At 42.0% G+C, this 17,907-nt stretch overlaps 1 protein-coding gene across 2 annotated transcripts; it reads left to right on the top strand.

Annotated features, from left to right (window-relative positions):
- Positions 1-287: 287 nt before the first annotated feature.
- On the top strand, positions 288-16,104 carry NCALD (neurocalcin delta). 2 transcript variants are annotated; one of them, XM_077808910.1, is made up of 3 exons: positions 288-665; positions 11,211-11,316; positions 15,917-16,104. In XM_077808910.1, exons 1-3 carry the CDS (start codon positions 288-290, stop codon positions 16,012-16,014), a joined length of 582 nt encoding a protein of 193 aa, XP_077665036.1. In that variant the 3' UTR covers positions 16,015-16,104. The 2 variants fall into 2 exon arrangements, with proteins under 2 accessions (XP_077665036.1, XP_077665037.1); XM_077808911.1 differs by having other exon boundaries at positions 288-447; positions 11,209-11,316.
- Positions 16,105-17,907: the final 1,803 nt, after the last annotated feature.

Below are 17,907 nucleotides of genomic sequence, written 5' to 3' on the forward strand. Positions count from 1 at the left end.
TTCCTAGGAAAAGACTCAGAAATCAGTGCATAGGTTAGTATTTACTGGTAGTAAATATGATGGTATTTTTCAAAGCAGGAAAGATGATAAATCTACTTACTGCTCCACATTTTGATCTAGCTTGCACTGGCAACAGTTTAGAGTAACTGCACTAAAGTCAACCAGTGTCAAAAAATTCAGAATCTTTGTTCTTCCCTCCTCCCTCCCCCTCCCTCCCTGCCCAAATTTAAAGCAAAATTAATTTGTGGTTTTTTTTCCTCCTCAGATAAAAATTTTTTGACACCAAGATGGGAAAACAGAACAGCAAACTACGTCCTGAGGTCATGCAAGATTTGCTAGAAAGTACAGACTTTACAGAACATGAGATCCAGGAGTGGTACAAAGGCTTCTTGAGAGACTGTCCAAGTGGACATTTATCTATGGAGGAGTTTAAGAAAATATATGGGAACTTTTTTCCTTACGGGGACGCTTCTAAATTTGCGGAACATGTATTCCGCACTTTCGATGCTAACGGCGATGGAACAATAGACTTTAGAGAATTTATCATAGCTTTGAGTGTAACATCTAGAGGTAAACTGGAGCAAAAGCTGAAGTGGGCATTCAGCATGTATGATCTGGATGGAAATGGATACATCAGTAAGTCAGAAATGCTGGAGATAGTGCAGGTATGTACTGTTCAAGAGGGTTTTACATTTTCTCTTTCACTCTCTGATTAAATTACGGGGGGGCGTATTGTGAATGTTGGGTGTGCAAAAGGTTATTGTGATATCTTCTCCCATGTTTTTAGTCTACTATATATGTTTGCTTGAACATAAAAAGATACTGTTAAATTTGGCAAAGGTGGAACACCAATTAGAGTAGAAATGGAGATGTTTATAGATACTTGAAGCTTTACTGAGTAGACATGCTGCTTCTCTGTGGGTTTTCCTATGCTGGGAAATTACCTTGAGTTTGAACACGGTAACTAACATAATGATAAATATTACAAAGAATTCCATGTAGACAAGGACCGTCATATTTAACATCATGTCAGCTGCTAGTGGGTCATCCTAGTGGGGAGCCTTGGGTTGACCAAGACTCTCTAACACATTTTTAAATGGGACTGGCCTGGTCTAACTAAGAGCAGAGTCCTCTTTAAAAGCATATTGAGTACGAAGAAATAGCTAAAATGTTTGAAAGCTCTTTTCCTAAGCCGGACATGGCCTGAGCGCTTTACGTTGTGTTAGTTAATATAATTTTCCAGTGTAGACAAGCCCTCTGTTTTGATTCCATGCATGGCTTCAGGTATATTATCTAATGTTGCACTTACGAGTTCTTCCCCATTTTCATCTTTCTCTAATGTGTCTTTCCCTTGAGGGCACATCAAATTCATTGAAAGCTTCATTTTTTTTTTTGGTTATAATACACTTGCATAGTTAAATCTGTATAATCCACCTCTGCTAGGGAAGCGCCTGCCTCCTCGTCACTGGAGATATTGAAGTACTAATTAGATATGATACTATTCATGTTTAAAGATCTGATAGAAATGGAGGAAATGGAATGCATGCTAATTACAATTTATGATTGTAGAATCATTATAATGCATGCCATCCTACTCCTTTTTATTGGTCTGTCTTTGAACATCCTTCCAACAGGAACCAGTGATGGCACTTGTTCTATTCCATATACATCAGACCGTATACTTGACTCAGTTGCGGCCACCTTCGTCTTCTTTTATTTTTTGTATTTTGTATGCTTGTTTGAGAGTTAAACAGGACTTCATGTAGCTAACTCTAAGGGGCATGAATGAATATTTTAAAAACTGTGTGCCAAATTCAGACTGGTATAAATGGTACAACAACAATACCATCAGTGAAGTTGCATCTGCTTACAGGGGACATTCAGAAGAAGTATGAATAAGGGCAAGAGGACAGAAATTCATGATGAGGGGACAGAAAGGCAGGGTTGTAGCAGGAAAAGCAACTAATAGGAGGTTATAAAAGTGTATGCAGAGAGTCTGCTTTATCTTGCAGCTTCTTACATCTCCTATGAGTTGTTGACTGGTTTCACCGCTCTTTACATCCCCTCAGTGTATAATTGGCACCCATTTATGGTCATTTTCACCAGCTGACCAATGTGTCACTTCTTAATTTGACTCTATAGCAGCTAAGATCATTTTGAAAGTGGACTAGGGCATTACACTTCATTGGACAAATAAAACATGCTTTCCTTAGCCAAGGAAATCACTTTTCTTTCTTTCAAAGACATACACATAACCTTGCCGGTGTGCCATAATAAACTATATGAAATATTCTAGTGAGAAGATACTGGCCCGCTTACAAATTTTCCCTTGCAAAATAAACCAAAAAAAGAGTCAAAACAAATAAAAATTGTCCCTCACGCAAACAGATTTTTTATCCCTGAAAATTGAAAAGATCGTGAAACACCATAAAGCACACTTGGAATCTAACTATTGCCTATCTATTAGACAAGGAAGGATTGCAATGGCCAGCATTATAAAACCCTAAAATAGATAGATTTAAAAATATGGAGAATGTAGTTCACAAAATTCGTAGTTTTCCTACAAAGGAAACTACTATTTTTTCAGTTGCCACAGATCTGCTAATCAGATTGCTTAGATACTAACTGACTTTGGCTCCTCTTTAGTCATGTAAGCACCAAATTCTGGTCTCATTTACACCCATAAAACCCCACTGAAATCAAGGGGCATTGAAGGGATGAAACTGAGATCAGATTTTATCCATTTATACGTCAAAAACGGAAGGATGGAGAGTGTCTCTTCACTCATATCAATATGAACGACTGTACAACTTATTAAAGAAAACTCATGCACGAACTGCTAGATGGAGAATTCGGCTGGCTGTTTGCTACCTTCTGTGTGGGGGGCATGTACAACCATAGTTATTTTATGCATACCTGGGACTGCACACACTCCCCCCCCACCCCACCCCCATGGGCCACTGTACTGCATTTGGAAAAAAAATGTGGTTCTCAAGGCAAAATAACAAAACACACAAAACCGCAAATCAAATAAAAACTGACAAATAGGTTAGAAGGTGGGCAAGAAGACCACTCAAGAATCCGTGTCAGACTCTAACCAGCCCTAGCTTTAAAAATAGCGAGAAATGAATACAGTATCAGACCTCTTTTGAAATTTGTACAGACAGGCTCCTCTCCTCTTTCTCTCTCTTTTTTTTTTTCCAGACTCCTTCTATAATAGTAACACACAGACTTGAAATTTCATAAAACGCGTTTTGCTGCAAGACACATCATCACATCACTGGAGGAAAAAAATTAAATGAATTAAAAGTATGATACCTCTTCCACCTGTGTTGTATTTCATCACGTAGGCCAACAAAGCACTGGATTTTTAGAGACAAATTCCATTAATTAATGTATTCAACAACCATTCAGTGTTGGCACCAGAGCTGGATATAGGGAAGGTGATCCAGGCGACTGCCTGGGGTGCTGGGCTTGGGGGATGCCGGGCTCAGAGTGCTGTTTTTTGTTATCAGCAACAAAAGGGAAAATAGAATGTTGGAAGTAACATGTTTTAGGTATTTCATATTTGCTTATATATGGCATGAATAAATACAGATTTACAGCTCCTAGCATGCAAATTTATCTTCTTATATGACAGGGATAAATCATGCATGCAATTCGTGCATCAAAGTTATGAAATGGGTTACACATGCAATAAAAAAGTGGGTATTCGAAAGTTTAACACATGTAGTGGCGTGGGCACCTGGGGTGACATTTGGTCTAGGGCCAACCCTGATTAGCACCCTTGCCCTGCTGCTCTGGTTCCCCTGCTCATAGACCTTGACAGCTCTTCATTCTACCTGTTTCTATGCTTCCAACTCTCCCCCTCCTGCCAAAATTTTGAGGGACTTTCTAAGGTTTGACGGTGAGAATCTAAGTCTAAAAAACCCAGTAAGTTTTGTTCAGCAGTTGCTCCCCTGTTGCAGACTAAAGGGAACTTCCCAAATAGAGAAGCTGCCTTCTACATAATGCAGCTATAAGTTCTGCTTGCCAGGCAACTTTGCCTGCAAGTATCCCCCGTCCATCCCAATTCACAGAACCATAGGAATGTAGGGCTGAAGGACCTTGAGAGGTCATCTAGTCCAGCCTCCTGCACCCAGGTTCGACAGAGCACTGCTGAATAGAGCAGGACATTTATCTCCCTTGTCTTACATGTGACACTCCTGGCACCCCAGAGTGATATTAGCCTTTTTTTCAACTGCATCACAGTTTTGGCTCATATTTAATTTTGCAATCCACCATAACCCCCAGGTCCTTTTCAGCACTACTGCTGTCTAACCAGTAATTCCCCATTTTGTAGTTGTACATTTGATTTTTCTTTCCAAAGTAAAGTACTCTGCACTTGTGTTTATTGAATTTAATTTTGCTGATTTCAGACCAATTTTCCAATTTGTCAAGTTCCTTTTGAATTCTAATCCTGTCCTCCAAAGTGCTTGCAAACTCTCCCAGATTTGTCATCTGCAAATGTTATCAGTATGCTTTCCACTCTGTTATCCCAGTCATTAATGAAAATGTTTAAAAGTACTGGACCTGGAACAGCCCGTTGTGGGACCCCACTAGATACATCCTCCCAGTTTGAAGGCAAAGGATTGATAACTACAGTATTCTTTGAATGTGGTCTTACTACAGTTGTGCACCCACCTGATAGTAATTTAATCGAGATCACATTTCCCTAGTTTGCTTCATGCCTCATCATTAATAATAATAATACTGTTATAACACTTCTCATCTGTATATTTCAGAGGGCTGAGGCTTGATGGGGAGGGCTCTGTGAGTGTGTTTGAGTGGCAAAGGCATGTGAAACTGAGATTGATATGGATGTTTTGTTGTCTTATTGGAGATTAATTTTTAGTGGTTCAGTTGATAAGAAATGTCCTTTAGCAATCTGAGCTGTAATTCAACAAAGTTATGCGTGCGGGGGGGCTGTTTGGTTGTTTTTTAGTTGTGGGAATAGAGGATACTGTATCAAATGTGTTCCACTTGGACATAAGTCATCAGGAACCTCCTCTTTGGGGGAAGAAAAAAAAAGAGCTATGCTTGCATCGTTGATATATCCCTCAGGAACCTATTACAAGTCTCTGATCTATGATACATTTGCATATTGATACAGTAGGATTTATTATATTCTAGGCTGATATTCTGCATGAGAGAACACATCAAGCTAATGCATAAAAGGACACCGTCAAAGTGAAAATCATTTAAATGGAAATCCCCCACCACCACTGGAGCCCTCCACTTACAAAGAGCCCCAGGGATTACTAGAAGTGAAATCAAGGAGAGGAAAAACATTTCGTTTCTCTTTTTGTCAGTCTGCTGACTTTGTGTGCTTTAAAGCACTTGGGCGCAGATCCGCAGAGGGAATTAGGTGCTGCAACACCTGGCTATTAGGCAATGTGTGCACTACAAGGTAGGGGTGTGACCTCCCTGCCTGTGTACACATACTTGCACGAGTGGTGATTGAGCTAGCATGGGCATAAATAGCAGTGTAGCCTGGAATGTGACGTGCTGTACTGATAAGTGCTAGGTGGTGGTATTATTGTATGACATCAGTCTGGTCCTGGTGCAGTGCTTGGGTGGGGAGAAGGGAAGCTCACATGCATGCTCTTGCACATGCTCTGTAAGAAGGCGTTTACCAATAGCAGCAGAGCTGAAACTGAAGAGGCACTGGGCAGATCTGTGCACAGGGAAAGAAGAGGGTATAATTTTAGTTAGTGTGTGTCTGGATGCACAGGCGTCGACTTTCAGCTTTCCCAGGGGGTGCTGCACCCCTACTGGGCCTCGAAGCCCCGCTCCCACTCTGCCCCTTCCCCCAAGGCTCCACTCCGCCTCTTGCTGCCCCCACTCCTCCGCACAACAGCTGATCCGCAGTGGGTGGGAGTTGCTGGGGGGAAGGGGAAGGAGCTGATCGGTCGGCCCACCAAACAGCTGATTAGTGGGTGACTGGTGGGTGCTGAGCATCCACTATTTTTTTCCCAAGGGTGCTCCAGCCCCAGAGCACCCATGGAGTCTGTGCCTATGTCTGGATGTGATAAATTCCTGAGTCTTTTGTAAATAGCAACTCCAGCCAATTGCCAATTATCTTGGGGTGACATTTTCCTCTCCCCAGCCCTGCAAAAACCTAACTTAGCAGGCTCTATGGGGAGCTATGCAGGATTGGAGAGGGAATAAAATCAGCCCCTGCACAGCAGCTACTCTAGCCTAGGCGTTGCAGTAGAAGCTGCTTCCACCACCCCTGTGAGGAGGTTCCTGGCTGCTGGATCTATAAGCGATGATCTCATGGCCCTGCCCCAAGCCTGTGCTCGCTCCAGTGCTCCCATATGTTTCAGCCTATTCAGAGCCACCATAGAGACCATGACCTTGGTTCCCACAAGACACAGAAATTCCATGTTACTCCTGTTCAGCCCTGTCCTAGGGGGACTGTGTGGCCCTATGCCTTGAGGAGCCTTTGTGCAGGCCATCCACCAAGGGGTGAGCACCACTGACAGTGCAGATCGCCCTGTAGAACTCCATATTCCCTTCAGGCTGATGGGTTGGCTGGCAAAGCTCTTTTCTCATGTCGAACCCTATTTATAGCATGCTGCATGCAATACGTAGCAAGTGACTCACATGGGGTGAAATTCACCCCTGTACAAAGAGCCTCTATGCGCCTCAATTAAGTCCTGTTGTGAGAGACTCTGGAACCAGCTACAGCTATGGAGTTATTAAACCAGACGATTATTTCTAAAGTATATTTGGAAAATGCCATGTTTTAATCTAGACACTTTTTGGGAGTGAGAACTCCAGTCCTTTAGCTCCCTCATCGATTAAGCTGCAGCACTTCATTTTTGCTGTAAGGATGGAGTTTGAGGCTTAATTTTGAGTGTCGTGACTTTTGTCAGCCACTGACATCCTCAAAGGAATTTCCCCCAACGTGGTGGCATGATCTGGAAGACCATGTCTGGTGTGCATCAGCCCTGCATGGCAGGTTGGCAGCCTGTTGTGGCTGGGTTGGGGGAGAGGGGCTGATGGCTGGAGTAACTATTGCTCACGCTGGAGCAGGATCACAGCGAATGTATGGGCTACTGAAGCCTCTTGGGTGCAGGAGCAGGCATAGAGCATCCACAAAGCTTTGTGGGAAGATTTCTTCCATCCCAGTTTCCCACCGGGGTCACAGTGCTTTACCACCCAAACATTACAATGCCAGATACCCTCTCAGGCTCCTCGCCTGCATAACAAACTCCTTTTCACTTCCAGCATACCTCCGCCCACAGTACAAACAACTCCTTTCAAGCTAAAGCTGAAATCCAGCTAAAGAGTTCGAGTCTGCCCCCTTGCTGAAATAGTACATATTTGGAGAGAACCTGAGTAAAATTGAGGGTTTACGTGAAGTTTAAACTTTGCCATAAGTGTAAAACTTCAACACAGCCTTATCCTGTGGAGCTGCTAGGGCATCTTCCCAATACTTATGCAAGGGACAAGTGTAGCACTTTCAGCTGTCACACAAAAACAACAGAAGTGGCTTTGGCCATCCCTCTTAAGCCTGGTCTACACTAACGAGGTAAGTTGATCTAAGTTACACTAGTTAAGTTACGTAAGTTATGTAACTTAAGTTGATGTAGCGTAGATCAACTTACAGCGGTGTCTGCACTGTGCTATGTCCACAGGAGAGCATCTCCCATTGACATAGCTTCCACCTCTCAGGGAGGTGGAGTACTGAAGTCAACGGGAGAGCACTCTGCCATTGACTTATCATGTCTTCACCAGACCCACTAAATGGACACTGCTGCATCAGTCGCAGCACCACCAATTTAGCCAGTAGTGAAGACAAGCCCTTACTGAGCTAACTGATCTGTAAGACGGGGAGAAACTGGGCTTGATGTGGCTTCCTTTAAAGGCAGTAGCAAAACTCCCAATGGGACTTCAGTGTGTGGTGGATCAGGCCCTTGTTCTCTTCATTAGATGTCCTGTACTAAAACTGCACTAAAGTTTAATAGAAAGAAATTCGTGCTGTCATCACTACCCCCACCGCTGGCTCTCAGACACTTTGTCAAATGCAAGGAGCAGGTGCAGCCCCCATGGAAATTGCTGTGTCAAATTCAGCAGTGAAATAAAGGCTGGTGCCAATTACATGCTGGGTGTCAATTGGTCATAAACAGTTGGGTAAGTGGCAGAGCAGTGACATTTGCACCCATTTGTCACTCAGCACATGTAGAAAGCTGAGGGTGAGAGAGTTCTGCAGGAAAATCAGCCAACAGCAAAGTAAGATAAAGCTGGTGTACTTCCCTCTCCCCCCCACCCCTGCTCTCCCCTCCTACGCAAACCACCCCCACACGTCTGATGCAGGGATTACTAGGTGAAGGTCTATGGGCTGTGTTATGTAGGAGGTCAGACTAGATGATCGTGATGGTCCCTTCTGGCTTTTAAAATGTCTGAAGTTATAAAGTATATACCTGGCCTGTGTCCCATTGGCCTCCAAGAGAGCTGCGCCTGCTTCTCTCAGGACTCAGTTTGGTCCCCATCATGATTTTCTTTACTCCAGGGTTATGCCAACTTTAGCTGCCCTAACCAGTGCCGTGGGCCTGTGAGGGACAGTCTGCACAGATGGAGGTTGCAATAGCCCAAGGTATCTGTGCTCCCCTTTGTGTATAGTCAGCAATCAGCAGTGATTAGTACCAGTGACGGTTCCAAGAGCCCAAGGACTCCCGTTATGCTCCGTCCCATGCCAGAGGCACAGGGAATGAAGAAGACTCTTGCACCCTTGCATGCCCATGTAGAGGTTTGAGCAGCATTTGGTCCCAGATTAAGGACAATCCGAACATTTTTACAATATTACATAAACCTGCTTCTTTTGAGAGCTTTCTCATTTAAAAACACAGTATAGTGACGGGGCAAATCCTGAGTTTTTTAATCAGTTTTCACTTGGCCATTATATAGGAAAACTTCCTACTGAACAACTGAGTAAGGCCACAAAGATTTGACCAGAAACATCATTTTCAGCACAAAAGGAACATTATATTATTCCCATCATGCTCTGGCTCTCCTAGACCATCTCATGTATTATTCGCTTAACACGCTTCTGTTAAAGGGACCCTGTAGGATGAGGACATCTTTAAACAATTTTGTTCTAAAAATCTGCATTTTCTTACTATGGTTACGTGGAGTGTAACCGTGACTGTGAGCCCAACTAATGTAATTTTGCCCCAGGCTTTCTCTTTACGCTATATGGGGCTCTAACATGCTGGGATGGCCTAATCTCCCCTCTAAATAAAAGTTTAGCTATTTAATGAATGAAAGATTTCTAAGGATCAGTGCTGCTGTGATCTCTGCAAACCAGAGCTAGGCAGGTGTAAGCTCTGAGTGTCCTCCTTCGCTTTCTTTCCTTTGCCTCTTCACTCCCCATTCCTGCCATCACCATGTTCATTTGCTTGTGTGTTATCCCCCCATTCTCTGTTCTTGTGTCTGTTACATTTGTAACCTCTCTGGGATAGGCACTGTGTCTTCTTCTGTGTTTAGACATTGTCCTACAGCGTGAGACTCCAATCCTCATTGGCACCACTGGGCATTTTTATTATACATCATGATGATAATGAATCGGGTGCTCATCACTTTCCCTATTCAGTTGTCAATTAATATCTAAACATCCTTTTCTGATCCTACAATCATTTTTATAACTTGCATCAAGGAACTATTAGAGGAACCCCAGCGCAATCTGTTACCATAATGTTAGTGCCATAATCTAGGGGACAGATGTTTGATTGCATTCATCAAACAGATGAATATTTAATTAAACAGGCAAATGTCTTTCTCAAGGTGTGATTCTGTATATGAACTTATGAGCTCTGAAAGGTGAGCAGGTTTTGTCGCCAAAAGGAAGTAGTGGTGAATGCTGGGAAAGCAGGACATTCGTCATTCAGAGAAGGAAGTGTCTTGCGTTGTTTAACAGTATCCCCCAGGTGATGAAGCTGTGTTGCTGTGCTCCAGACGCAGTTCCCTTGAGTCCCCTTTGACTTGGTGGTTAAAACCTCCAGAACAAAGGGCCTTCATGAAGGGGCAGATGGCAAGCTAGAAAGTGGAATTAAATTAAGTGATCTTGGGCCTACACCCAGGACGAAAACCTCTCAGAGTGGGAGAGGAAATAACCAAAGTGGTGATGCCTGGGGCCAAATTTATAAAATGGCCGCTACAAATTTTGCATGTTGACCTGTGGTATCTGGAAAATACGTATTTGTGCATGTGCAAATAGGGATTTAGGTGCACAATTACCCGCTTTGCATGCAAAAATACAGTCTGCATGTGCAAACACAGGTTTGCATGCACACTCAGTGTGTCCACATTTTGCAGGCACAATTCAGGGAGCCAATTTAGAAAATATGGCTCTTTTTGTCATAAGATTAAAATTCTCTAATCTATCTCTCTTAATAGGAGGAATAGCAGAGGAACATAATATATCACAAATAGAGTATATACAGAAAATATGTTGAAAACACTACAATTTTGGTGTGGCACCAGGATTTCTCTTTGTGGAATGACCCAGATGAGGTTGTTGTATCTAAGTCAGTGTACGCACCTACAAAACTTGGTGCGGTAAAATATCTTATTTTGTAATGTTCTAGGCACTTCACAGGCATGCAGTAAGATGGGTTCCCCTGCCCTGGAAAGGTTATGGCATAAATAGACAAAATAACTGACAAAAGAGTGAGGAAGGATGCCGAACTGGGGGCAAAGTAAATAATGGGGAATGGGAATGGAGTGGGAGGTTGGGGAAAGGATGTGCAAAAAGATTAAAGAGTTGTCTGCGTGGTACAGTGTGTGTATCGTGTTATATTTGGAACCATCCATTCGTTAGTTTATTGATCTAATGTATTTTGATGATTTGTAGTAATGTGCTGTACGTATGATAAATTGTTCTGAAGTATATTGCAATAGGGAACAATACAAGTCCAAAGCCAGAACTATATTCAACAGCAACTAGATAAGGAAACAAGGTTATTTATCAGAGAGTCTCCAGTGTAAAAGAGCAAATGTATGTATAGATTTGTGCATTGTCACTCTCACTAGGAATCTGTGGTGAGAATCCAGGCTAAGGTTTATGTGATGCTATGTTTGTTTTTTCAGCATCTAATAATTGCTAATAATCTATTCAGATCAGATATCTATTATCAACACTTTGCTTCTATCACCTCACTTAGGCAATCTATAAGATGGTTTCTTCGGTAATGAAGATGCCAGAAGATGAGTCAACACCAGAGAAAAGAACAGAGAAAATCTTCCGTCAGATGGACACCAATCGAGATGGTAGGAATCTTAGGCATTTCCCTTTAACCCTCTGTACTCTGCAGTTACTGACAGCTGGATTTCCATCAAAGAGCTAGACTGATTTAGGAAGTAGAGAGAGATCACTCTGATGTCAAGACAGTCAGTGGGCTCAATCTCTCCCCTAAGGATTTTTAAAGCAGTGACTCCTATGGCCATGGGGAAGTCACTTAGGACCTGATTATGCTCTAGCTCTGCTAAATTCAGTGCAAAGAGGCTCTGGATTCTACTAGTGTAACTGAAAGCAGAACTTGGCCCTTTAACCTGTCTGCTGCAGTTTCTCCATTTACCTAACTCACAAAAGGTTAGGGGAGGGTTTATTAGTTAATGTTGATAAAATGCCTTGAAGATGAAAACACGAAGGGCTAGATCACAAAGAGACTTTGATGTTGTAACCCCTAACTCCTAGGCTGCATAGTGGAAACCTCAGCCCCAGGTTAGGTGCCCAGGCTTCCCATATAGCACATGGAGCAAGTTAGGCACATGAGAGAGGGATCTTCTGAAGCCAGCAAGCTGAGCAGGGCGCTGCCTAAACTGCCCAGAAGTGAAATGCAGAAGAAAGGGGTGGGGCTTAGAGTCCAGATCGGGCCCTCTAGGCACCAGACTGATGAGCTGGGCTGGAGGAAGATGCCTATCTCTGCTTGGGATTCTCAGCCGTAAAAACCTCTCCTGGAGTTAGATGCCTAAACCAGGTCAGCCCTTTCTTGCAAAAACACACACAGAGAAAAACCCACCCAGTTATAGCCCTTAGCCAGGGCGCACACCTGGGATTGGGAGACTCAGATTCTTTAGAGCAGGGACATGAACTCAGGTCTCCATGCTCTACACCACCAGGCTGTGGGGTTTTCTGGGGCAGGTCTTGCTCTCTCTCTCCTGTTGAAGCTGTTCCACTTGATATAAATAATTAAATAGTCAGTGGAGCAGGCACTTGAAGAGGACACTCCCACATCCCAGGTGAGCCCCTAACCACTGGATACAGAGTCAGTCTCTTGCTGTCTATTTCTCTGGCCCAATCAATGTTTAATTATTTGTAGCTTAATCAGGAGAGTTAGAGTGAGCCCCCTGAGTACCAAGAGCCTGCTCTAAACATTCACTCCTGGAATGTGGGTGCTGTGAGTTCAAGTCAGGCAGCGGGTTTCCCACATCCCAGGTGAGTGTGTGTAGGGTAACACCCATTGTTTCATGTTCTCTATGTATATAAATCTCCCCACTGTATTTTCCACTGAATGCATCCGATGAAGTGAGCTGTAGCTCACGAAAGATTATGCTCAAATAAATTTGTTGTCTCTAAGGTGCAACAAGTACTCCTTTTCTTTTTTGCGAATACAGACTAACACAGCTGCTGCTCTGAAACCTATCTCCCTTTAGTCTCCTTTAAAATTCCCTGTCTAACAGCATAGCTGGCTCTTGAAGAGTGTGTTGAATTAGGAGCTTTGATCAAGTGTGTTAGGAATCTCATTGTTTTGGGAAAAACAGAAGTATAGTAGAACCTCAGAGTTGTGATCACCTCGGGAATGGAGGTTGTTCATAACTCTGAACAAAACTTTTATTTTCCAAAAGTTTACAACTGAACATTGATTTAATACAGCTTTGAAACTTTACTATGCAGAAGGAAAATGGTGCTTTTAACTATTTGAATTTAAATGAAAAAGTCACAGAAACTGTTTCCTTACCTTGACAAATCTTTTTTTAAACTTTCCCTTTATTTTTTTAGTAGTTTACATTTAGCATAATACTATACTGTATTTGGTGAGGGGTTTGGGGTTTTTTTGGTCTCTGCTGCTGCCTGATTGTGTACTTCCAGTTCCAAATGAGGTCTGTGGTTGACCAGTTAGCTCGTAACTCTGAGGTTCTACTGTACTGCCTGTTGAGCAGATGAATTTGGTCTTCATTACTTATTATGATTTATTAGTATTATGGTCACACTTAAACACAGCAGTCGGGATCGGAGACCCGTTGTTCTAGGCACTGTGCAAACACATAGCAGTAGACAGTGCCTGCCCCAAAGAGCTTACATGCTACAGGCCCAGTCCAGCAAAGACTTAGATATGTGCTTATCTGTGTGCACCGTGAGTAATCCCATGGTCTTCTATTAAGCACATGCCTAAACCTTTGCAGGATTGTGGCTTTTCTAGAAAAAACGGGGAAAACCCAACAACAACGTAGAACCAGAATGTCAAGGGTATATGGCAAGTCATTCAGCAAGTGCTGTCCTGGGTCCCTCCTCTCTAGTGATAGGATACAAGTAATACTCTGTGGCTGCAATGGGAGTTACTCACACACTGCCATGGGAGAGTAGAAGCCCATCTGGTTTGCAGAGCAGCATCAGCAATGTACTTTGGAGAAGATGCAAATTAGAGTTGAGCAGAATTCAGAATGTCTATCCCACAGGGAATTCCAACATTTCAACATTTGTTTTCATCCCAACTCAGGACAAGAAATCGAAATTTTGAAAGAAAAAAACATTGTGGGGGGGGAACAAAGATAGTGAAGTGTTTTGATTTGGAAATGTAGAAATGTTTCTTTTTGACATTTTCAGTCCAAATGAAACTTTTTACACTCTCCAATTGAAATGCTTTGTTTGAAGTCAGTTCAACAGTAAATTGCATTTCCCATTGTGGCATATTACCTCGTGGGAGTTCAGGCGAGGCACAAATCCACATTGTATTACGGGAGAGGTATTTTCCCGGGAGCTCCGAATGGGGGCCCAAACTACAAATCCCATAAGGCAATGTGCTGAGAGGGAAATGCAGTTCAATGTTTTATTGAACAAAACAAAACATTTTGGGTCAGTTCAACAAAACAGAATATCTGATTCTGGTCAACTCAACCCAGTCTGAAATATTTGATTCCAATTTTTCCCAATGGAAAGTCAAATTTTCAGCTAAATCAAGATTTTTCCCATAGAAAATTTTGATTTTTGCAGAAACAGATTTTTTTTTTTTGGCCAGAATGTCATAGAATCTAGAAATGTGGATCTGGGACATCAAGAAGTCATCAAGCCGTCCCCTGTGTTGGATAAAGTAAACCCAGGCCATCCTTGACAGGTGTTTCTCCAACCTGTTCTTAAAAACCTCCAGTGATGTGTATTCCTCAACCTCTCTTGGAAGCCTGTTCCAGAGCTTAACTATCTTTATAGTTAAAAAGTTTTTCCTAATATCTAACCTAAATCTCCCTTGCTATAGATCAAGCCCATTACTACGTGTCCTACCTTGAGGGGACACATGGAGAACAATTGATCACCGTCCTCTTTATAATAACCTTTAATGTATTTGAAGACTAATCTGGTCCCCACTCAGGTGTCCTTTTCTCAAGATTAACCATGCCCACTTTTCTTAACCTTTCCTCATAAGTCAAGTTTTCTAAACCTTTTACCCTTTTTGTTGCTCTCCTCTGGACTCTCTCCAATTTGTCCACAGTTTTCACAAAGAGTGGCACCCAGAATTAGACACAGTACTCCAGCTGAGGCCTCAGCAGTGCTGAGAAGAGCAGGACCATTATTTGTCTTACATATGACACTCCTGTTAATACACCTCCAGAATATCAGCCTTATTAGCAATTGTGTCACGTTATCTCATATTCAGTTTGTGAACCACTATAACCCCCCGATCCTTTTCAGCAGTACTATCACCTAGCCAGTTATTCCCCATTTTGTAGCTGTGCATTTGATTTTTTCCTTCCCACATGAAGCCCTTTGCATTTATCTTTACTGAATTTCATCTTGTTGAATTCAGACGAATTCTCCATTCCAGTGGAAGTTTTTTTATCTGCTCTATTGCACACACGCTTCTGAGATGGAGGTTGCCCTGTAGTGATAAAACCTGCCGTTAAAATTTCCTGCTCAGCACCTAGATACTGCTGTAATGGCCACTCTAAAGAAACCCCAGGGGAATAGATGGATAGGGGTTCTTAATTCAAACATACATTTGGAAAAGGCACTTGTGTGTACTCAGAGCAAGTCCATAGCTTTCAGAGCCTGCCTGTCTCCTCCTGTGATTCTGGGCCTGTTGCAAGGAACCAAAACACTTGTGCCACCTGCCTTCACATTTGAATGGAGGGAGCATTCTCAGAGCATGTCGACACTTATCCTGGATCAACGCCGTGGCAGTCGAGCCACTGGGGGTCGATATAGAGGGTCTAGTGAAGACCCACTAAATCGACCACAGATTGCTCTCCCGTTGACTCTGGTGCACCACCGGAACTAGAAGCCTAAGGTAAGTCAGTGGGAGAGTTTCTCCCGTCAACCCAGTGTGGTGTAGACACCGCAATAAGTCGACCTAAGCTACATTATTCACGTATCTGGAGTTGTGTAACTTAGGTCGACTTAACCCCAAAGTGTAGACCTGCCCTCAGAGAGGGTTCTTCAAATCTGAAAGTCTCTCCACACAGTATTGATCCACCAGAGCCTAGATTTTGCTACTTTCAGGCAGGCTGCAAGGCCTAACCATTTCCCCATGCTTTCCTTGTAGTGACAATTTGTAAATTTCCGGATGTATCCATAGTGTTAAAGCATTGCATATGTGCTGTGATTGATTAGTGCATTTTATAATCCTAAACAAACTTTTTTTTTTTTTTTTATTAGGCAAACTCTCTTTGGAAGAGTTCATCCGAGGAGCCAAGAGTGATCCATCCATAGTCCGTCTCCTTCAGTGTGATCCTAGCAGTGCAGGGCAATTCTAAAAGAGTTCTTTGGATGAATTGTGTATCTGCTTTTTGTTTTTTGTTTTTTTTGCCAAACAACATTCATGGTGGTGTTGCCTCTGTATGACCAGTTATGCCTTCTTTTGTGGCATCTTTTAGCTTCTTTTGTTGTGGATTAATTATAAGAATGCTGAATGCTCTTAATAGTTTGTCCAGAACACAGACAGAATACTGTTTTAAATGGACATTGTGGTGTTAACTTGTTTAGAAGATTTTATTTTGTTCAATTTGTCTGTTCTCAAAAGTAAACCACAAGAAGGAAGAAACCTTCAGCAACATATTATTGCCACATTTAGAATGCTACTTTAATAGTTGAAAATTCACCCGCAGGATCTGAAGCACAATAGTGGTTGAAGTGCAAAGTGTTACAACAGGTGCAGTATTTGATTTGTACAGTCTTTTTTTTATCCAGCAGGCACAAGAGAAACTACAAAACAGGATGAGTAAGAAGTGTTAATACAATAAGTTAGCAAATTCTAGCCTACTTCAGTCTCCCTACGATGCCACGTTGTTTCAATACTGTGAAAGTTTTTAAGGTGCATTGAGAAGGGGGGGGAGGGAATGATCAGCTGTTTTTTTTAACAGGCTTATGCTGGTTGATTTAACATGTGTTTGATTTCCAGATAAAACCAATTTATAATTCTAATTAAAACAAAAAACCAGGTGGATGTTACCTATTGCCATTTAGAATTAGTAAGTGTAGTTGTGTATATGACAAACTGGGTATTGAACACAAATTTAAGCGAGATGTGTGTTGAATGAGAGATTTTCAGATTAGTAATAAAGCAGTTTCTACTGCAGGAGACTGGGAGTTGAGCTCAGAAATAACAATTGTGCAACCTTAAGCAGCTGACACTGAGACATGTCCACTGTCATGAATGTTCTTGTCTAGATTGGACTGCTTGCGCTCTCGCGCTCTCTCTCTCTCTCTCTCTCTCTCCCCCCACATAGATAATGCGGTTCCTGTGTCTGCTTCTAAAGGTTGGAGAGCTATCACAAACTGTTTTAAAGCTAGAATTGTAGAATTCATACTTCATTTACTTTAGTGGGGTTGAAAGATCTGTACTGAAACAAGGAAATGGTACGCTTAATGATATATATATATATAAATGTTTAAAAAAATTAGATGTAAGAGAAAACTGTTGAATGTTTATCTTTTCACTTGGATGCAAAAGGATTTCTGAACCTTGCTGCTGCAAAATTCTTTCATTTGGTCAGGGTCACTATATTCCAAGCAGTGTGTACGTTTGGGATCTCTTAAGGAATTTGCAAGCACTGCTTTGGCAAAAAAGCTTAGCAATGGGAGGTATTATGCTGACCAAGTTTGAGATAACCTGTCATTTGTTGAGTCTGCTTTGTGATACGGTAGGTGATATATTACTGCAGTCACTGCCCAATATCAGGAACTTATGAGACTGCTGTAGTATAATCATTGTGTGAGGGGTGAGGTTGATATTCTATTAAGTGACCTTGTAACGCTAAACCCCAACTAGCCTTAATTTAAAATAAACTGAGTAAAATAGGTTAGATCTGCTGCTGCAGACTAGTTAAATGCTGATTAGCCATCAGGTAAAAGCAGTAGAATATATTAAGAAGTTTTTGCTTATCACTAGCTAGGAGAACATATGTACAGTAATTTAGGAAGGAAAAAGATTCTTGACTTAATTTTCAATACCATTTTGTTCTGTCATGCTTAACATATGGTGCACAGTGAAAATTAATTATAGATAACATAGTTAATCAGTTCTTTCAAATTTACTATAAGTGGCAAAGCAATCCTGAATAAAAGGTCATCAGGCCCATTTCTTTGTCTCAGATGACCTAAAGGGCTTATCCAGAATCAATTTCAATTTAAAGTGGTTACAGAAATGC

The sequence above is a fragment of the Eretmochelys imbricata genome, chromosome 2 (assembly GCF_965152235.1).
Source record: "Eretmochelys imbricata isolate rEreImb1 chromosome 2, rEreImb1.hap1, whole genome shotgun sequence".
Taxonomy (NCBI): domain Eukaryota; kingdom Metazoa; phylum Chordata; order Testudines; family Cheloniidae; genus Eretmochelys; species Eretmochelys imbricata.